The 22,598-nt window shown below is 39.6% G+C and overlaps 1 protein-coding gene across 1 annotated transcript; it reads right to left on the bottom strand.

Annotated features, from left to right (window-relative positions):
• Positions 1–310: 310 nt before the first annotated feature.
• Positions 311–21,756, bottom strand: Uhmk1 (U2AF homology motif kinase 1). The gene is made up of 8 exons (XM_055624462.1): positions 21,333–21,756; positions 18,931–19,223; positions 18,129–18,320; positions 15,734–15,828; positions 14,193–14,269; positions 13,961–14,059; positions 12,133–12,221; positions 311–7,011 (listed from the first exon to the last, which is right to left on the bottom strand). Exons 1-8 carry the CDS (start codon positions 21,598–21,600, stop codon positions 6,865–6,867), a joined length of 1,260 nt encoding a protein of 419 aa, XP_055480437.1. The 5' UTR covers positions 21,601–21,756; the 3' UTR covers positions 311–6,864.
• Positions 21,757–22,598: the final 842 nt, after the last annotated feature.

Genomic DNA, 22,598 nt, shown 5'->3' with positions numbered 1-22,598 from the left:
AATTTTAATGGATTAAACGTAGGGCCTCATGAGTACTAGAAAAAAAATATTAATGACAGTTTTTAGTAAAGATTAAAGCTTAAAATACATGTATCTATTAGATGAGCTTGAATATTTATACTGTTAGAAACGTATGAAATAGAATTAGGGCAGTGATGTACACCTGTAACCCCAGCACTTGGGAGGCAGAGGCAGGAGGACCATGAGTTCAAGGCCGGTCTCAGCTACACAGTGAGCTGAAGGCCAGCTGAGTGACATGAAATGCTAGCCCATTTAAAATAAACAAACAAATCAATAAATGAAAGAGCACTTCTTTTCTTTGTAAGCTTTATTTTATCACTCTTATCCACCACACACCAGGAAGCTATCAACAGTGCATCACATGGTGAGTCAGTTTACAACAAAACTGAACAAGGCAATCGTGTTTACAGAGAAGTTTTCAGCAAAAGTATTCAATGCAGCTTGCTGAAACACAGTGCTCACACTTTATAGGGAGGTGGAAATAAAGTCCTCTGCTATTCAGCAAGAAAACAGACGTCTGAAAGACGATATTGAAACCAGAAATTTAGGGATTTAAAAAAGAACACCTTGGTACTACTAAAACACATCTATCCACATTTACAGTCCCACTTAGTTCAAACAAACAATAACAACAACAAAACCCCAACCACTTACAAGCAGTAAAACATTACAAAAAACAGAACCATAGCATCAAGAAATGCAAGACCAACAGGCTACTGAAACACCAGGAGAAACGTTCCGGACAAACACTCACTGTGCACTGTCCTGTTCCTGTCATTCTGAGGTGAAGGTAACCGACAGGAGCAAACACTCCTTCAAACTGGCTTTGGTTTAGGTGATCTTTCACATGTTGTTTAAACCAGCCCTTCTATGCCCAAAACAGCAATTCCATGTTCCCAAGGGAAAATAGTACTGGGTTTTGATGTTCACAACCAACCACTCCAGAGCTGACAAAGTTGAGACCAGAAACTATTAAAATGTGCTGACCATAACTTTCTAAGAGTGACAAAAAGATTGAAAAAATGGAGCCCTTTTTGGATGGGGGGGGGGGGGAAGCCTTCTACCCTAAATCTGACACTACTGAAAGGAGATTAAGGAATGTTGAAGTATTTTAAGATTTTTCAAAACAAAATTGAGAATGAAAAGTAAATCCTGATGGTAAAATGTGACAGCTTAACACTCTGCTAGTTTACAGAATTGCAGATTAAAGTTTTTTACTCTAATAATAAGCACTATTTACACTTCTTTTCACGAGGTACTGTAACTCTGAAGTTGGTGGACTGACCCCACCACCCCATGTGCAGAAGGAAGACAGAGACGGCTGACTCCAGTCTCTTTCTGAGCCCTGATTCTCAACAGCAGTGAACACCAAATGCACAGGGCTAGAATTCAAATACTTTTTTAAAAATTGGGACAAAATGAATACAGATATTTAATCTGGCCTCATAAACCCTGACAACCATCTTTTGGGAGAAACAAGGATGAGGAATGTGTAAGAAGGGTAGTAAGTCTAGATTTTTAGGCCATGAGCTCTATATACAAGATTACTGATGCCAGCAAGGGAGCCACTGTCTTCCTTCTCTGTTCATGTTAATTTTTTTCTTCCTTACTCCTATCTTTGACAGCCTTCTGAGGACCCACTAAATGAAGTAACACAGGTAAGTAATTCAAGTAACTGAAGAGCATCTGAGCTACATATGCATGCTGTTTCGCGTATCATGTTGTCTTAATATCATATTATTAGGAGGAGCTGACAGAGAAAAGGGAAGTGATTCCAACAGAGGATTTTAAGGACTCCACTTTTACAAATCCACTCTCTGATAATCAGTAGCTAAAGGTGGTAGTAGCCTGCTGTTCACAAAAGCTTCTCAGTAAGAAAGAAACACAAAAGCAAACATTTCCAGTTTTGTTTCGTTTTTTTCAGAATGTGACTGGCTTTCATTACACAGAGACATAGAACAAAGTCAGCTGTCTTTTGCAGAAGAGATTAACGGCATGTAAGGCAAAGAACATGTCTCACTGCCTTTCCACTCAAACACCAGGAACTCTGTTCACAAAACACATACAGCCTTCAAAAGAGCTACCGATTTTTCTTCACATTGCCATGACAGCAACCCAGTTTAATACCCAGGCAATCGTTTAGTGAGGTTCCCATTAACTCCAGCATTTAGAATGGTACCAACAAACACAACTGCCATGATTATGACTCTCTGAAAGGCACAAATACATCAAATTTAAAGCAACCATCCCTATAAGCAGCACAAAGAACGGGGAAAGTGCTGAGCTGCAGAAAATGAATAGTTTTTATTAGGACAACAACATTTGTGTAAACCTTTGTGTTGGTCTTACATCTTTAAAAAAAATCACCTTAATGACCATCTATAAAATAGTTTTCTAAAAGAGCCGGGCATGATGGTGCACCTATGATAACCAGCACTTGGAGGCTGAGACAGGAGGATCCTGAGCTGGAGGCCTGTCTAGGATACACTGAAAACCCCAGGCTCTAAAAACCTTTTTATCCTAAATGCTCCCTGGCTTGTACATACTTCTTTGACAGCTCATTTCTCCTATAAAGTCATAGCAAAAATAGTCTAAATTGTTTACCTTCTTAAATACCTAGTAGCTGCCAACTGCTTGTCACAGTATGAAGCATTAGTTATTAGTGAACGCCATCTGGGGGAGGTGATAAGGATAAAAATCATGATCCATCTTGTGGTATAAGGTGAAGAAAGGACAAATTCCATTTTTAAAAAGCAATGGGGGCACTCTAAAAACTAAAATATCCAAGTTTCTCCATGATTAAGAATCTCAAATCTAGTTCCAGGGCAGCCAGGGTAACACAGAGAACCTCTGTCTCACCCCTACCCCTCCTCCCAAATAGATCTAAAATCTAAACATACTAGATAAGCTCCATATGACAGAGACTCAGTCTCTCTTTGAGGACACTAGTAGGACCAAGTGGGAAGATGGCCAAACCCCCAGGCAAAAGAAAGGCAAATTGCTGAGCACCTCAAGAAATAGGAATTCTTTTGAGCTAGCGGGGACCAAGGACTAGTCTGCATGTGACCACAATTTACAAGAAATAGAGAGCAGAAGCAGTAAGATTTGAGGAAAGAACCTGACAGATGAGACTAGATCCCAGAATTAGAGATGTCAGACAACTGGCCTTTCCATCAATATGCAGTAGTGAAATAAATTGAATTTGAATAGTTTTATACTTTTTATTTTTTTAAAGTAAGCCAATTCTGGACTCACATGACTAAGTTATTCCAAGAAAAAGGTCAGTCATCACCTGGAGCTTTTGCCTAGATGAGGTTTTTATATTCACCAGGAAACACAAGGCACTTGAGCTAGCTACACATCCAACAGATGACAAGTCACGATGTGGTCCTATTTGTATCCCAATCCGAATAAACAGCCCAGCCTGTACCCTAGGGTGAGAGTCTTGGTAAAACATATTGTTACCAGTGTGTCCCTGCCAGATCCCCTCACCCACTGTGCTGTTATCATTTCCATTGGGTACAATGATACTCATTTTCAGTGACTTTTTAAAATAAAACTGCCTAATAAACCAGAGTGAGAGCTACCAAAAATGATGCCAAATTGTCAGCTACCTGCCTTTGATCAATAAATTCAAAAGAGCCATGAAACAGCATCTGATTCTAACCCTGCTTTTGAATTACGCTGTAACTGATGCCCTTACTTGAGGGAAAGTCCAGTGTACTAAGACAGAAAGAAGGCTTATGCCAGTAATACCTCTGCATCTTTCTCTATGTGGCAGCACGGTTGTTGGCAGGTTAACATACGTCAGCACTCTTTAGCAGCTATATATCAAAGAGAAGGCCACACTTCTCTCAATTAAAAGAGACAGATGAATAAAACTATGTTAGTCATTTGATTCTAAAAGCAGCCATAAATTTAGCTCAAGAGATATAAGAAAGGGAGGGTTTTCAAAGAGAGCTATTGTGCCAATGGCCACAAAGGAAGGGGTTATTCAGTAACAATCAATGCAGATTTATTGTGAAATGAGCCAACACAGTACTGAGGTGACCAGCTCTATTATTCTCTTCTAAATACAGTAGTATAGTTTTGATAATGGCTACTAGTCACCTCCTCCAAATACTTCTAAAGAACCCAAAATATCCCAGGGGGCATTTGCTTCCTATGCCTTATCAGTGACAAAATGTGCCACCGTAGAGTAGTACCATGGATGAATAAAGAAGAAACTGGGAAGGAAGAGGGAAGGAAGCACAAATAATACAGGGAAAGAAAAACTACCTGAGATAAAATTTGCCCCCAGAAACAGGGGCTAAATAACATGAACCCTCACCTCTTTACGTTACGTCTTAATAAAAAGAATTCTAGGTTTTTAATAACGTCAAAGAATTAAAATTCCTGTGCATACACTAATTATGAAAATTGTATCTTTTGTAGGATTTGGTCCCAGTTTAAGAAATACATTAAAATGAAAATCCTGATACTATGAGGAGGGGGAATCTACAGATGTCCTCTTTGGTAAAATGGGCTAAAAATTATCAAACAATGGTTTAAATCATATTAGGTTGTCTTTTGCTTTTAATTCTCTGGCTTCAGCATAAAATATTTAATTCAATGCAATTAACTGGGCTCATCATTTACTTCTCAGATCCCTTAAAATCTAGCTAGCATCTTCTGGAATAAGCCTACAGTGTCCAACACTACGTATAAGCATAAGTACACCTGCAGATGAGGATCACAGAGTGCTGTTGGCAGCACACTGCTCACGAGAGCCTAAAGGCCTGTCTGCAGTGTATTTGCAAGGATCTCTTTTGTATGAGACAGGGGAACATGGGCTAAACATACTTGCCCTTCAAAAGAATTCACTTGTTTCCTGTGTTCATCCGTAGAAATGTAGAGACCTGCTACAAACCACTACAAACGCAGCTCCTCATGTAAATATTTATGTTTTAGGAAAGCTCAGGGCCTCACAGGACTGATTCTACGCTCTTCAATTTTGACTTGAAAACCAACCACCCAACAAATCCCTGAAAGAGCCTTCTTCTTAAGTGCACACATCAGTGACCATGACGAAAGAGCAATAGGTAATTCATCAGTGAATCCCCTTATGCCAAAATTAACCTCATAAGAGGGAGCTCTGAATAATTTGATTATTCTAACAAATGTTGGACAGTAAATGTGTGAACAGGGTAAAATAATTTATCCTCTAAGACGCAAATTTTAATGGAGTTTTCAGGAACTTGAATGACATGTATAAGAGACTATATAAGCAGGGGAAGAAACAAACACTCTTTTCTAAGGAAAAATAAATAAATAAAACTTTCATTCAGGTAAGAAGACAGGAAAAAATTCATCACAAGTTACAACTGTGGGTTGTCTTGTATAATCAGTGCTTTACAAAGGTTTCATAAGTTTACGCCTTTCAAGGCAATCTAATGTAGAGTAAGAAGAATCCACACTCAATCAAGCCACAGTTAGCCAGTGCCCACAACTCATGACAACAGGCACACTCTGTCAAGAACACGTCAGAATGCTAAGGCTCTTTTAGAAGTTGAGTGTTTCCTCCTTCCTACTTCCACCTTATAGTACCCTAACCTTTCTTTACTCCCTTACAATCAAAAGCCAGATGACTTGAGACACTGTCCTCCAGCTGCAGACAGAGGCAAAGGGGAAAGGCGACAAAGGTGGCAGGGCAGCAGGGAGGACAGATTGGGGAGGAAAGGACCCATGATTAGCTATCTTCTTTGCATTTTTCTCATTTTACTTCACTGTACATCTAACTTTTTTCTGAGCCATTTCAATTTTCCATTATAGTAAAAAAAAAAAAAAAAAAATCACATCTGGAGAAATCTTACAATTATCACAAGAGATTCAGTACAAAACAGACGAGCCAATCGTGGGTCTAAATTAGAGTGAAGAACAGAATAATTTGCATGTAGCAAAACCTTTTTTGTTCCAGTCACTTTGAAGTTGCAATGTTACCTGGTCTAGACTCCAGTTTGTCCTGCACTGTATAGGAATGAACTATTTTGTCACTTACATTCTATTAGTCAGACCAACCTTCGAGAATCCTATATCCCAAGTCTCTCAAGTGTGAAACAGGTAGGAAGAAATGGTTACAGACTGCATTAGCTCACAAGACTCACACTATAAAGTACACCGACTCAGATTTCTCTACTCTTTCACACCCGCACACCCACTCAAGCACACATACTAGACATAAAAATTGTGCAAGATCAAGCATCAGCTTTCTATTTTAAAAGCCATAATAGTAATTTTAAAAACATTGATAGGCTCACTGCAGTTTCTTCAGAGGAATATTAAATCCTACAGTACTCCTTTAGAAAAATTCACAACTCATTGTTAAGAACACGGTAGGTAACTGCTGCCTGACAATGACTTAACATTATTAGAGCATCCAGTGCCAGCTAGAGTAACAAGGAAATACACCTGACAAGACAAACAAATAATCTGTGATGTCACCAACCCTAACAAATTTGTTAATAATATTCACTATGACAAATTACTCGTCTTTGCTTCATCATCACACAAAATGACATCGTTTTAGGTTACATACTAAAGAGCAGCACCTGCCCTACTGCACATATAAAGGTGCCCACATGGGTGCTCTAACCCCCTCAATGTATAGCTGAGAGGTCTTGTCCTACTCAGTGCCAATGTTGCAATGCAGTCACTGTTTGGGCAATGGCTGCACATTAGTAGGATTAAATAAATGTACAAGGTACCCTTTAAAATGGGTAAAGGGGTGCTCCTGCATTCAGCTGTGGAAGATAATAATCCAAGAAATGAAAGAGGAGAAACAGAAAATAGTCCTTAGGTTACTGATTAAAGCAAGGTTTGATAAAGGTATCCCCTCTTATAGGCACTCAGCGGGTAGAATGTAGCCACAACAAACTTCCCGTCAAACATCCTCCCAGTCAGTAACTTCTGAGCAGCTTTGGAATCACCAGCGTTTGCATACTCCACGAAGACCTGAAGAAGGTTAGAGAAGACAATGTCATTTCACCACGGTGACTTTAATTTAGATCAGCGCTTTACCAACTTTAATGAATACCTAGACACCGGCCACATGACAACATCAATAAAAGACCATGTAAGACACGAGTCCCTAAGATTTTAAGAGGATTGAGCTCATCCTGCCTGCTATTTTACTGTGCTTACCAGTGTATTACAGCTGCCCACAGTATTCAGGACAGTAATATCCCAGGTTTGTAGGCCAGCAACACCAGACCACATCATATAGCCTCGGTGTTTTATAAGCTTTCTCATATAAGCATAAGTGTGCTGTGTATTAGTTTATACAACAGAATCACACAGATATATTTCTTACATATTTCCTGTTATTAAATGACGCATGACTGTATATCACCTACGGATTTCGTTAAAATACAGATTTTGCTTTCATCAGCCCAAAGTCTGAATGTCTAAATTCTAAATTACCTTAAAATTAATTCAAGAGTGTTAATGTGTGCATGCAAATGAGTGTGCAGGTGTGGGTGTGGGTGTGCATGTGCGTGTAGAGGTCACAGGACAACTCTCCTGCCACCTTGTGGGATCCTGCAACTGAACTAAGGCCATCAGGTCTGCTCACAAGTGCCTCTACCCTGAGCCACCCCAACTGCCTGTGTCTGCTTCTGTCTGCTTTATCACATTTCTAAACAAACTGTGAAGGCAATCCTGATAATCCACTCAGTGCACTTTACAGCAGCAGGTTTAAAAACACTTCCTTAGAATTCAGCTCAGTTCATCAAATTCTTAAGAGCTGTCAAAGACAAGTTAGGTGAAAAAGCATACAAGTCTGTGTGAAGTTCAAGGAGGATGAAGAAAAAGCAAGAGTGATACTAACCTCCACCTGTAGAAGTACATGAAGCGGATACACCTGAGCAAGGCTACTGAAAACTATGCCTATTAAAAGATCTGTACAAACTACAGACCAAAACTATAATAAAGATGTTCAAAACATCTTTACTTCCCTTCCCAGAGATAGAGACTGGGACACAGTATCTTAAGTTCCCTGTGGGATCCTAACACAAAAGGGCAGGGATGGAGTGCTTTGGAATGGCTTGTGCTCAGTTATCCCACAACCTGTTATCTACCCAACACATTATTGTGGAAACACACTGTGGGATAACTGAGAACATTCCAAAGCACTGCCCTCTCTATTCACCGAGCCCCTTCATGTCAAGAATTCACCCGAGCTTGATGTTCAGAGACTTTCAAAGGAAATGTGAGACTGGATCCTAAGAAAATCAACACTTAGATCCTTAGCTTTCACTTTCTTGCTCCAGACAGGTCCCATGTCACCCAAACTGACCTAAATTTATGTAGCTGAGACTCCCTTGAATTCCTCATCATTGTCCTGTCTCTGCCACTCAAATGCTGGAACAACAGGCATGTGCCACCATGCCTAACTCTTATACACACTTTCTTTTGTATGTTTTCCTCAAATTAATCCACCTACAAATTCAGACACAGTCACACTTTTCACCTCTCTTTTCACAAGAACCCTTCTCTCATTTGAAAAAAAAAAAAAAATGTTTCCATGGGGTATAAAAGAAAAATTTCTAATAGAGTTCCATGTGCATGATGTGTCTGTGAGTCTGTCTGTACATGTGCACATAGATATATATACATAGGTGTATGTGCAGGTTCAGGACAGAGGTTGAGGACAGCTGTCTTCCTCAATCACTTTCCTACATTATTTTTACAGACAGGGCTTTTCAACGAACCAGAGCTCACCAACTAACTACACTGGATGACCAACAAGCCCCAGGTATTCTCCTGTTTCCAGTACCTCACTGTTTGATTGCACACTTGGATTTTTACAGTGATACTTGTGATTTAAATGGGTCTTCATGCTTGTACAGCAAACATTTTGCAATCTGTGCCATATTATACAAGTATGCTGTTAATCATCGTGTATAACATAAGACCTAAGGAATCTAGACTTCTCAGGGAATTTTCTGAGTATATATGTATGTACGCATGTGTATATGTGTGTATATATATATATGAAAATGGAGAGGTGGTACTAATTTTGCTCCTTCCATTAACTACTTCTAAGCTACAAACTACTCTTGAAAACAATGTGAAGATTATCCAATGATAAAACATGATATATATATATATATATATATATATATATATATATATATATATATATATATATATAACATTAGTGGGAGGCTGGAGAGACATCTCACTGGTTAAAGTATTTGCCCTACAAATGAAGACTAGAGACTGGATCCCAAGACCATGTAAAATGACAGGCAGGCACGGCAGCTTGTTTGAATTCCAACCTCCAAAGGCAAATACACAGGGGATCCTCAGAATAAGCCAGTCCAACAAGACTAGCCATACTGACAAGCTCTGGGTTTAACTGATAGACCCTGCCTCAATAAATAATGAGAAAAAGTGATGGGAAATGATTCCTAATGTCAGCCTCAGGTCTCCACATGCACACACACATATACACCGTACATACACACATATACCCAGCACACACATGTGAAAATGAAAATAGAAAATTAGATAAAGTGATACTTGCCAGCTATTCTAAAATCACATCTCTAAATGTGTCACTGAATGGAAATAAAAGCATTTCCAAATGGTAAACACAGTGATCTACTGGGTTGTTTGAATGTAATTGTATGGGAAAAATGCTACTGATATAACTATATGTATTTTTTGTTAAGAGTATGTGTACCTCCAATAAGGTAGTTGAAATCTGTATTATTCAACTATGTCATAATATATGTAATTTAACACATTGATGCTCATTTTTATCTTTACTCTTGTCCTTGTTATAAAATAAAAAGTATATGCTGGCTATAGGCAGCTTTCTTTTCACTAAATACAAAAGAAAGTTAAATATGATGTCCAGGGAGAATAATGAGTCTATTTCTGATTTTTATCTGATTATCCATTATTCCCAAATCAATACATCAATGTCCAACATATAGACATTTCATTTACAAAAGCCAAGTCATGTCTCTTTGGCTGGTACACAAATGACCTGCAGCTCAATATCATATTATAAACAAATGAAGTATCTAATTTTACAACTTACCACAAAATTAAGTAATTACACATTATATCATAGTAACTTTCTTTGCTTTTGTAACACTTACAAGATGCACCCATTATTTCAGTCTTTTTTTTGTTTCTCTCTCTTTTTCTCTTTTTATTTAATTATTTTGTTTTATTTTATTTTTGGTGATACTGGAGATCAAACCTAGGACTAGACTAGTGATCTCCAATCTCAAGTGTCCCCCAATGTCCCTTTTAAAATATGCTGCCTGCCTCCCTCCCTATCTTCTTTTAGTGGGCTTGTGAGAGGACTCACGGGGTAAAAGACCCTGCTACCAACTCTGACAACATGAATTTATTCCCGGGATTTACATGGTAGAGAGAACAGATCTATACACACACACACAAACCACAAACACACACACAAATACACACAAATCATGGCATGCATATACACATGCATACAAACAATAAAAAAATGTAATTAAATTTTTAATAAAGACTGGCTTTAATGACTAAGTAATAAAAAGATTAGAAAACCTTCTTGAAAGAAAACCTTCCTCACACTAATAAAAGACTTTTTCATATCAACTTTGAACTGGACACCTCACTCCTGAAAATGTTGCCGTTTTTCTAGTTTGTATCTGTTTCACCTGACCAATGACTTTGGTAGTAAATCAGATGACACTGATTCTGAATTCAAATGATCTTTCAGTGACCTACATGGCTCCATCTTAATCCGTGACCTATTTTCTGCAGCATCATATTCATCTCACCTGATGTCCTTCCTCCTCTCACTCTGTGGTGGCCAAACTACCTTCCTAAAACCTGCCGGGAATACTAAGGGACTTCAGAATATGCTGTTTGTTTTATTTATTTCTCCCTATTACCTTCGTATCTAGACTCAAATGTAACTTTCTCAGAACATCCTTTCTTACCACCCCATTCCAAAGGGCAACCCACCTTACCCCAGCACTTCCTAACACTGTCACTTCCTCAAGCTATTTTTCTCTCTTGCATGTATTTCTACAGTTTTTAATCTCTGATCACTCTCCTATGCCAAGGGCTTAGAACATAATAAAATACTGGCAAAAAAAAAAAAAAAAATGAAAAAAAAAATCAAGGTTATATTAGCATGGTCCTGACAGTAAGTAAGGTAATTGTTAAGAACAGAAGATTAGCAGTTATTTTTACCAGGACTACAATAAAATGCTCTTTGTTTTTTTAGCTGCCAAAAATTTTTGTAACCCTGAGCTCTAAAGATAAAATAATATCCACAATCAGCAGGCATCCTAGTCCTCAGGAAGCTGGTACCAGAGGATTTGGTAAAGAATATAACCAAAGTGACTGCACCACTCCTGATGGGCGTCTCCAGTGGGAGACACGTCAGGGTAAGAGAGCAGCTACTGTGTTAGGGCTGCTCCTGAGTCCACAGCTCCAGGGAAGTTCCCTCAACCCAGCAACAGGGCTCAAATGTTAACAGTGAGGAGAAGAGAAACCTCAAATGTAATAAAAGAATATTGTTTCTCCAAAAGTGAAATAATATAGACAAGGCATTTTCTTATCCTCTTTGCCATGTAATTTGATCAGAGAAGAGTTTCTAGTAATAATGCTGTGATCACAGTTTTCACTCAGACAACTCATAGAAGATAGTCAAGACGCAACTCAGGCAGGAGTGTCTCCACCCAGCATGCTTTTCTTCTTTAAATGATCACTATTCATTTCTATTGCAGTCAGAACCTAACCCAACTGCTTTTCTAAGTTTACTTAACTAGAACAAAAGTGAGCCAAATAGTTCTCAAATTGAACCTAATTGAAATAAACACACAATTCAGTTGGTATTACTATTTCCAATAACTCGAAAGCAGATTAGTACTTTTTTTAAAAACAAAATTTAAGTGATTACAAAAAAAAATGTAGAACTTTTAGAAAGGTAAAAAGCGTAAGAAAGTAATGATCATCTATAACCATAACAATTTTTGGCATACCTTTCCACAGAATCCATTTAATACAAAGCTTAATAAATCTACAAATAACTCTGCAATTATAAACAAATTTGCTTACTTGTCCTCTGCCAGGATTTTCCTTTGGAACAAGCAGAGAAACCACTGGTCCATATTTCTGACATTCCTCTTTTACATCTTCTACAACATCTGGTTATAAAATCACACAGTAGGTAATTATTACTTGAGAATTTCTGACACATAGCCACGTTAATGTAGTTATTTTTCTTACCTTAGGAGATAAAGCTTAAGAATATAAATTCAATGGATTAACAATTTCTTATAAGTCTACATTTAATGTTTTAAATACATTACAGTTAAATAATTCAGAATTTTAAACAAATTCCCCACTGTCATTCTGTTTCTCCTCTTGAAGGAAACCAGTACTATGAAGTTCTTTCTGTAACCTGCCAGAGCGTCATCAGAGTATACAAACAATACAATTTTGTCTATTTCAAGTAAGAATATCAACTTTACTTTTTGTTTGTTTGTTTTTCATGACACGGTTTCTCTGTGTAGCCTTGGCTGGCCTGAACTCACAGAGGAGCCTGCCTCTGCCTCCTGAGTAGCAGGATTAAAGGTGTGTGCCAGTACGCTGGCTGATTTTAATATTCAAGTGCACCTTCCTGGGTGTATGTATTTTTAAATCAGGTTATTTATTTATGCTCATGCATGGATGCAGTGGCCCCTGGGGCCAGTAGAGGGCACTGGATCCTCAGGAACTGGAGTTACAAGACCACTGTGAGCTGCCATGTTGGCATAAAAAGATCCATCTCTCTGGACAATTTCCCATATTATTAAATGAAATCTCATTTGTTTTATGGCTTTATACTCTTGGACAGTTTAAAGTTCAAGAAATTACCCTATCTTGAACCCCCCCCTAAAAAAAATTATCCAATGTCTGCTAACCAATGACAACCTTTTGATATTATAAACAATACTGTTCACATCTCACTTGAGTATTTCTCACAGCTGCTCTTATAGGAATAACATTGGTAGGTCAAAACTGACATTAACTGGCGATGTTAGAATCATCAGGTTGTCTTTCCTGAGGGTCTACTAATGTAAACTCAGGCAATGCCATCAAAACTATTTTCCCCATGGAATTTGCTGTTTATGTGCTGGGCAACAAAGACTTAACAATTTGGTTTGAGCTCATGTCATTCGCTTCCTTCTACCAGAAGTGTCTATTGGCTGCCTGCTATGCATTTTTTCAAGGATGCTGCATTCCAGTGTTACTAGCTCATGAACAAGGTCCAATTATTAATTCGAGGAATCAAGCATGTGAGACGTGTGCTCGCTGGCTACTTTATAACTTCAACCAACTGTTTTCCAACAAATAAGATACAGTCACTCCAAACCGCCGTTCCCTGAACACGTCATACTTTCTATCTGACTTGCTTCTTCCTACCCACTCAGCTTTTAGGTGATTGTTGAGGTCAGAGTAACCTCTGCAGTAAAAGCCCTCATGGATCACTCAGGCTAGGCTGAGCGTCCTTTCTCTGTCATCATTTGTATATGCCTCTCTTGCATTAAAAAAAAAAAGAAAGAATGAATCCCACATGACACAGTAAATGTGCCCTGAATGAAAAAATTAGCCAAAAGAGATCTAAAAGGCAGAAATGACAGCACAGAGAAGGGATAGAAAAGACAGATCAGTGATAGAATCTTACAAGGTAAATCTCTGCTAATTTGGTAGAATGAAATGTCAGAGTCCAAATGATTTTATGAATCAAAAAGTGCAAATATTTAGACACCACAGAGTTCAATGGCTTCTTTAAATTTTGTGTGTTTAGGGAAGAATCTTAGCATTAGTGCATATTGTACAGACATTAGCTACAGTCTGTGTGCAAGGAAGAACACTCCAGCATCATGTGGGAAGCACTGACCTTCATACTCATCTTCATTCTCAAGATAATCGTCATCCAGCACATTGAGGAGTCTGAGCACTGGAGTTGGAAGCATCACCAGATCTTCAATATGAGGGGCTGTGAAAAGTCATGGCAATAAGCTTCAATGGAAATCCTCCATCAGCTGACACTAATCAAATAAGGAGCCTGAGAATACACACAGACGACTGCCAACTGACCAGGGGGAAACATAAAGACAGACTCAACTTACCAAAAGGAATGCTAAAGAATGGGCTGCACAATGCCATCTCAGCAGGGATCCTTCTGCTTGGGTCATCATGAAGCATGCTAAAACACAACAGCAGCATTATAATTACTGACAGGTCTTCTGAAAGTGAAACTATCAGAAGAAAAGGCTCAGCGTTCACATCAGCACTACGTCTACTTGCATCCCCCACAGGGAATGAAAGGCCACCTGAGCAACAGTGCAGTAATCCATGAAACATTTCTGACACAATCATGCTATGATTTAAGATTTCTAACTAATAAATGAAACATGCACGAAGGTGATGCACATACTATATCGCCATAAGAAAGGGGGCAGACAGAAGTTTATGGTAGCACATTTTGTTGTTGTTGTTATTTTTTTCAGGACAGGATTTCTCTGTGTAGCCCTGGCTGCCTGGAACTCGCTCTGTAGACCAGGCTCTCCTTAAACTGATAGAGATCGCCTGCCTCTGCCTCCCTAGCACTGGGGGTTAAAGGTGTATTCCACCACTGCCTGGTTTATGGTAGCAGAATTTAAAGACAGAAACAAACAAAAAACAAAAATACAAGCCAGAATAAAGTGGTGAGATAATTGAATCTAACCAAATTCTAATGTTACAAAAATTTTATGCAAAAATCAACAGGCACCAGACTATCAACAAAAATCAACAGACTATCGATAACAATAACGCTCACACAGTATGAGCATTCACTTATAAGAAAGTGGAGAATAAACAAGTGTACAGCTAATGAACGAGAGAAAATAAGGCAGAAAAGAAACAAACAAAACAAAAGCCAGATACTCCCTGGGAAGTAAGCAAGCCAATTTTAAAACAGCAGATGAAAGCACAGGGGACTACACACCTACACCAGCAAATACAAGCAAGCCTCTGGAAACTCCTAAGAGCTAGAGTCAGACAGAAACTAAGACTTCGTAAACCAACCAGCCTAAACTCTTGTCCATGGAAAATCTCAGTGTAAAAAAACTCTTGGTAAAAGAACGCAGATGATCAAAATCAAGACAAGAAGACTGACAGAGGGAGAGAGATAAGAGGTTGGTGTGGGGGAGGGAGGGACAATGAACCAAATCGCAGGAGGAGAAAAAAAAAAGAAAACACCTTTTCCCCCTTGTTTGTCGTTTTGAGACAAGGTATCCTCAACTATAGCGCTTCAGCCTCTGAAGCACTGAGCACACAGCATCTCATCACGCTCTTCAATGTCACATGAAAACAGCAGTAATTAGAAAAGCTATGTGAATTGTTCTGCTCTGTTTGAGATAAGGTCTCACTATGTAGCTCTGGCTGGCTTAAAACTCTCTTTGTAGACCAGGCTAGCCTTGAACTCAGAGATCCTCCTGCTTCTGCCCTGGAGTACTGGAATTAAAGCTGTGTGCCATTCACTTGGATTAAATTCCTGTCTCAAAATACTGTCTAAAATTCCTGCCTATATAACTAGGCAAATTAGTAATAGTAACAGAAATAAACTTAAGAAAAAATGTTTAGCTGGTAAAGGTCTGCAAAGCAAGTTCTACTACATCTAACATACCTTTTGATAAGGTCTCTGAGGTGATAGGCTGGAATTGCGGCATTCACCACTGCTTTACTGGCAAATATATGATCAATAATAGCAGAACTGTTTGCCTAAAAGGGAGAAAAGTCTTCCTTAGGTTACTCAACTCAGCTTGCATTTATTAAGCAGTAGCCATGTGACAGTACTCCATGAGTAACACGTGATGCCTCTTCCAAGAACTTATAATCTTATCAGAGGAGACTGCATCATCATGAATCTCTAGAAGCACTAATACATACCCGGACCTAAGAACATCTCCTAAACAAATGGGTAAAACTCAAGAAATCACATTGAGATGCAGTTTTATGAATAAATGCAATAGGGAGGTCATAGTGCCTAATGATAAATCTTTGTTGGTTTTCAAGGAAAATAAACTGTCATTGAGAAAAAGGAGGAAGCAGAAAATGCTGCCTTTGTTACATTAGTCACAACTCTATTTATAGCTATAACAGCACTCTGGTGAGTACTGAGGTGGTTAATCTTCACTGTTCACTTAGAATCACTGAAGACACTGGTAGGGTACACCTCTTGGATATGCCTGCTAGAACATTTCCAGAGATTATTGACAGAAGGGGAAGGCCTGCACAGCTTGTAGATGGCACCATCTCACGGTGGGGACAGAACAAAGGGAGACAGGCAACCAAGCACTAGAATGACCCCTCTTTGCTTCCTGGCCACTATTGTGTAAACTGCTCTGCCATGCTTTCCATGCCAGCATGGACCAACACCTCTAAAACTATGATCCAAAATAAGTATTTCTACCAGGTACAAAAATGTAACTAATACTATGAAGCAAGGTACTATACAACTCAGAATGCATAACTGTGTAAATAACTAACCGGATCAGACACCCACCATCACAAGAACCTACTAGTTACTTTTCATGGACTACACACTAGGTTTAAAACCTATGTAACATTTTTTTAGTACCCTTATATTACATCACCAGTCTCCTTATATTACAGAAAGTAGGTGGTTTAATAAACCCAAGTAACTTAGTAGGAAGACTAGTAGGACTTAGTAGGAGGAAAGCAGACACAGTTAGACTTCAGAATCTGTGTTCATACCCACTTGACAATTTTGCCTCTGCGGAAGGTACTAAAACAGATTTAGACACTGTACCTAAAGAGACATATATTTGAGATGCCATTAGTATATGTCATGCCTCCAAATTTCATACAAATTTGAGTGTGACCTATTTCTGATGTGCTCTGAACTAATCAGATGGAGTCCAAAGAGCCTAAACACAGTCAAAGCTAATTTAAATGATTGATCTATATTCAGATTAACACTAAAGAAAAAAAAAATACTTAACTTGTGAGTTATTTAGAAATATCATTAATAGAAAAGATACTGGTTTTATTCCCACAGCAGCATTTTTGGAACCAAAAATAAACATAAGGCAACCCTGCTAAAGAATTAAGTGTATTCCTTCCAAAAATTGCTACACCATAAATCAGTGACTAAGGTTTAGCACAAATAAAACTGTATTGTAATGGTCACATTTGTTAGATGTTTACTATTAAAATATTTAACTTCAAATATTTACTGCTTAAAACCAAATCCATTGATAATTTCAAAGTATTATATATCAAACTTCAAACCTAATGGATACTGAGGCCATCAAAATAATAAACTCTCATAATACATTTGAAAAACTAATTATGGTTAATTCTTAACTTAGAGACATATAAAAAGTTTATCCCAATGTCAGGGGTTTGGAACTTAGAAGCCATGCTCCCCTGGAAACGACAAAAGCAGTAGCCACTATACCATAGCCACACAAGCTAACTAGCCAGCTAACTAGCCAGAATATTGAACAGCCTATATTATATTAATAATTACAAAGTACTACAGACCATGGAAAGCTTCTAAGCTTAGAGTAGACCAATCACCCAGTATGTGATTTTGAACAAGCTATTTTATACAACTGTACCTCTAGCTTTCACTTGTAAAACAAAAGCAGCCAATATCCACTCTACCCTCATAGAAACTGCTCAGGAAATTTAATATGATTATACCTTAAAGTAATTTTTAAAGCATTATTAAAAGATTATTTAACTTATCACCTATAATTCCACTAGTAATACTTCCAAAGCTAATAAAGTCAACAAAGCAATTTCTTTTGCCTGTCTGGGAAAACGCATTCAAATATTTCAGCTAATGCTTGCTGTACCCCAGGACCTGGATTAACAGCCGTAGTGTAGTGGGTGTATTTGGGGCTGTAGGGGAGATTAGAGGCACTGAAGGCACGGAAGTGGGAAGGGGAGGGTGCAGTCAGAGTCCCTGCCACCACCCCCAAATGGTCCTCAGAAAGCAAATATTCCTGAACTGATTAAGAGCCACAACGCAAAACTCTCATGCAATGTACCTTCCATTCCTGAGATCTGACTGTATGTTTCAGTTTCATTCCTGAGAACATTTCCAGTAAAATGATTCCGAGGCTCCAGAGATCCACAGCTGAGGTACATTCCGTATCACTCTGCAGGCCTGCCTGGGCCAAGCAGTTCTGCAGCTCTGCTTCAGGAGCTCGATACCCGTCTGTCTGAATATACTTTACATCCTATACAAGACGAAGAAACACTGCAGTCAGTAAGGAGCACCTCACTTTCCACCTCTACCAGGACAAAATGAATGCCATAAATTTGAGTCCTTATCTACCATAATTCCTCAGTTTCTTAACTAGACAGCACAGAAAAGCTGGACATGTGCCATACAGTTGCTCAAAAAGAAGTTTTGGGTTTTTTTTTTTTTGTTTTTTGGTTTTGTTTTTTTTTTATAATTTCTTACTTATTACACACTGATGAAGACACTGCAAAAACCTGATAAAGCGCAGAGAAAGGAAGACTTGCCTGAACTGTCACACCCACCATCAGCCAGGGATAAGAGTTCCAACCGAAGAAACAGAAATTGCAATCCAGCAGCTCACCAACTGCCGACAGACTCTGAAAAGCTTTCTGTGGACTAAGTATGTTTATTAATTTCTGAACTGTCTTGAACCTTACTAACTACTTCTACCTGACCCAAATTTACGTCCTTCTTTCACAAACGTCAAATTAAAATTCTTTTCATTTACTCCATTAGAAGTACTTTGGTATTTTGGAAGTCTTAAAAATCTTTGTCTTGGACCATTGGATTTTAAACCATAATGGAAAATAAAAGGCATTTGTTACCTGATTGCCTTCTTTGAAGCTAAGTCCAAAGTCAATAAGCTTAAAGCACTCGTTCTCTGCACTCCACAGTATGTTCCGTGGTTTGAGGTCTGCGTGGACATAGCCCTCATGATGAAGAAAAGCAAGGGCTTCCAGAACATCTCTGGCACAATGCTGTATCATCCACATGGAGCAACCCTGATGACTGGAATATAAAAGCAATTCCGAAACACTGACATCCAGGAGCTCAAGCAACAGACAGCGCGACGGCACATTTGGAGAGAAGTGTATGGTGAAGACTCCATACAAAGTCACTAGAAAAAGAAAATTACAAGACTTAAAAATCAAATTCATAGTAACTTACTATGACAGCAGTTAACTCTGCTATGTAAATTTGAGTCTAGATAAAAAAGAGAATTTCATTTTTGTGTACACACACATGCACAGGAAAGACTGTTGTGAGAGATACAGTTACAGTAAAAAAACTGAATTTTCCTCTAGATCAGTTATTCTCAGCATTCCTAATGCTGCGACCTCCAACTATAAAATTATTTTGTTACTTCATAACTGTAATTTTGTTACTGTTATGACTCATGATGTAAATATTTAATATGCAGGATATCTGATATGCTTGTGACCGCTGTGAAAGGGTCTCTCAATCCCCCAAGGGGTCTGGACCCACAGCTGAGAAACACTGCTCTAGGCACACTTGGCATCGTCTCCACCCTTAAGAGTTAAGTCAGGTGGGGCAATGACCCCTCTAAGGGCCCATCACAAGCCATGCTAAAGAGGTAGGAGGAGTATGAGTCCATGCTTTTCTCAGTCACTCTTTCTCTAACGCTCTCCTCCAGGCCTTGTGGTTAGCTGACCACCTCCCTGCTCAAACATGGCTGACTTCCACATTGGCTTGCCATAAGCAGCGCGGATTTTTCTTTTCTTGTATCCTCCCCTCAGGGCAGCTACTGAGATTTAGATCTTGCCTGCCCTGGGGGTTTTCTTTTAAACGCTTATGAAATTGTCCTCAACCATTTCCCCACTGGGAACTAAATTCAGGTCCTCTGCAAGAACAGCGAATGCTCTTTAATCACTGAGCCACCCTCCTAACCCCTGCCCCTCAATAATGATAACTTCGATAAGCAAGAAACTTCCACGATTTTTCCAGTGAGTAAGATCTTCCACCAGCTGGGTTATTTAAATAAAATAAAGTACAGCATATGGCACAATGGTTCAACTTGTGCCCCACCAAGCATTCAGAGGCAGGTGAATATACACTTCATATTTTTTTTTACAATAATGAAATTATTTTTTAAAACATAATATTAAGTAACCCTTAAAAACAATTTGAAGGTTGCTTGATTCAAAACAGAATCCCATGCTCTAAATATATATATATATATTTATTTATTTATTTAAACTCAAGAATCCGGGCAAGGTGGTGTACACCTGTAATCCCAGCACTCTGGGAGGCATAGGCAGGTGGATCTCTGTGAGTTAGAGGCCAGCCTGGTCCACAAAGTGAGTCTAGGACAGCCAAGGCTATACAGAGAAACTGTGTCGAAAAAAAAAATCAAGACATTGGAAATATCATTCTAATGTAATCATGCAGAAATTCAACAAGTACTGAGTCTTGCAAAAAAAATGTCCCTGTCAAACATCAAGGTCATAGTGATACCCCACTTAGCAAGCTTAAAAAAAAGGAAAAAAAAAAAACACACTAGTATTAGGAAATTCTTCTTTCAACGGAGTATTATTTAAAAAAGATATTTCTTCAAGCTACATATGGGTTCTATTTGCCAAGATGCATGGCATTCCTTTACTAACCGAAGTTATAACTACGTAAAAGCTCTCTGTTGGTGGAATAACTGCACACTTTCCAGACATCGATGATCATACAAGCTTACATTCTAAACATCTGAGTCATGAAAGTCTGACTGAAGCAAATGCAGGGTTTCTAAATTTCACACTTCCGTGACTTCTAGGTAATCCTGGGTCCCTCTCCCAAATTCACACTAAATATGAATCTTCTGAATTGTTAGCATGTCATTAAATGTCACTGATGTCATCGGAGGTCATACCCCTAGAATATTTTCCATTTTCTACTGGAAGGAAAAGATGCAAAAAATTCCACTCAAGACACGACAACCTAGCAGAGTCATGCCTTTCACTGCAGAAGGCATTTCTCTATGCTTAAGTACCGAAAGAAAACCGAAGCAAGCAGGACTTTACTAAGCATCTGCTTTGTGATAATCCCCCTCGACTGTACCTCAGAGAAAGGCAAAGGAAAGGCGGGTGGAAAAGGGACCCGCGTCGGGTGATAACTAGTGAGGCCCGATCCTCTCCTCCCACCTAAATGACCAAAGGCCGTGGACCAGGCTGAGGATGTGCACGATGTTTGGCAAGAGATGGGAGACAGCCACAATTACCGATGTTTCTGTGACCCTGCAACTGCTCCAGCGCCGCCCTCTCTTTGCGGAAACCATACTCCGCTGCCGAGGCTGCAGCTCCGGTGGTTCCCGGAGGCAGGAACTGCTTGAGGGCGCCGGGGGGCGAGCCTGGGGTGCCGCAGCAGCGTACCCGATACACGGAGGCCGAGGAGCCGCTGCCTAGGCGGCTCTGTACCTGCCACAGCCGCCCGAAGGCCTCCAGGAAGCGCGGCGGCTCGGCGCCCCACGCGCAGCCGGACCCCGCCATGGTGCGGGCTGGGGTGAGGACACGCGAGCCGACACTACGCTCCAGGCAGGCCCGCGGCGCCCGCTGTCACATCCCCGCCCGGACCCGCCGCTCCGCAGGGAGGGGCCTGCAGGGGCCGCACCGACTCCCGGGACCTCACGCCGCCATGACACCGGAAGCGGGAGTGAACCCAGACCCAGCCGGAAGTTGGGGGAAAGCCAATCCTAGAGGCTGAAGGAGGCGGGCCTTAGAGGGGCGGGGCCTGGGGAAAAACAAATATGTTTCGCAAAAAAAGGACTATGAGATTATGAGATACTAAACTTAATTACTGAGCGTGGGGGTAGCGTTGTAGTAAACTGCTTGCCTAGCATGCGCAAGGAAGGCCCTGGATCCCTAGCAACACATACGTCAATTACTGATTTTTGTGTGTGTGTGTGTATGTATCTTACTTTTAAAATGTTACTGTGTTTGTATTTATATGTTTGTGTGTTTATGCCACTTGTGCTCGAGAAGTCAGAAGACGGTGTCACATCCTCTGGAGCTGAAGTTGTGGGTAGTTGTGAGCTTCCGGGTTTGGGTGCTGGGAACTGAACTCCTGTCCTCGGAAGAGCAGTACACACTCTTAGCCCTGAACCGTCTCTCCAGTTGCTGTCTTATCTTTTCGTTACCTCTTATTGCAAGCCCAATGCTACGTGCTTTCAGATCCTCTTGATAGCCATCATCACTACCTCCCCTTATGATATAACCCTAATTTTGTTTGGGACAGTGATGTCCGCAGAAGAAATACTTGCTCTCTCAGAGCTGGTTGTGACCTTGCCCATAGGTCTGATCAATGCGACCTCCTGCATAACTGCCAAGGATTTGTTAGAAAGATTTGCTTGACTCACGTGGATGTCGTGTTTTTTCCCCTGCCACTTCCTTTCTCCTGCTTGAAAAAATAAGCATAAAGCTAAAGACCAGATTAGTCACCTTGTGTCCGTGAAGCAACTGGGAGAATGAAAGCCAGATAAGAACATTAA

The sequence above is a fragment of the Psammomys obesus genome, unplaced genomic scaffold, assembly GCF_907164565.1.
Source record: "Psammomys obesus unplaced genomic scaffold, mPsaObe1.curated_primary_1811, whole genome shotgun sequence".
Taxonomy (NCBI): domain Eukaryota; kingdom Metazoa; phylum Chordata; class Mammalia; order Rodentia; family Muridae; genus Psammomys; species Psammomys obesus.
The sequence above is the reverse complement of the archived record's forward strand: the minus strand, read 5'-3'. Positions and strand labels throughout refer to the sequence as shown.

What these genes read in the sequence shown, in the direction of transcription:
- Uhmk1 (XM_055624462.1), bottom strand. Translation starts at nt 21,600, where the DNA reads ATGGCGGGGTCCGGCTGCGCGTGGGGCGCCGAGCCGCCGCGCTTCCTG. An exon ending in ATTCTTTAGCATTCCTTTTG is followed by an intron (nt 14,060 to 14,192) that starts GTAAGTTGAGTC and finishes GACTTTTCACAG; the next exon opens with CCCCTCATATTGAAGATCTG. An exon ending in GAATGAAGATGAGTATGAAG is followed by an intron (nt 12,222 to 13,960) that starts GTCAGTGCTTCC and finishes TTTTATAACCAG; the next exon opens with ATGTTGTAGAAGATGTAAAA.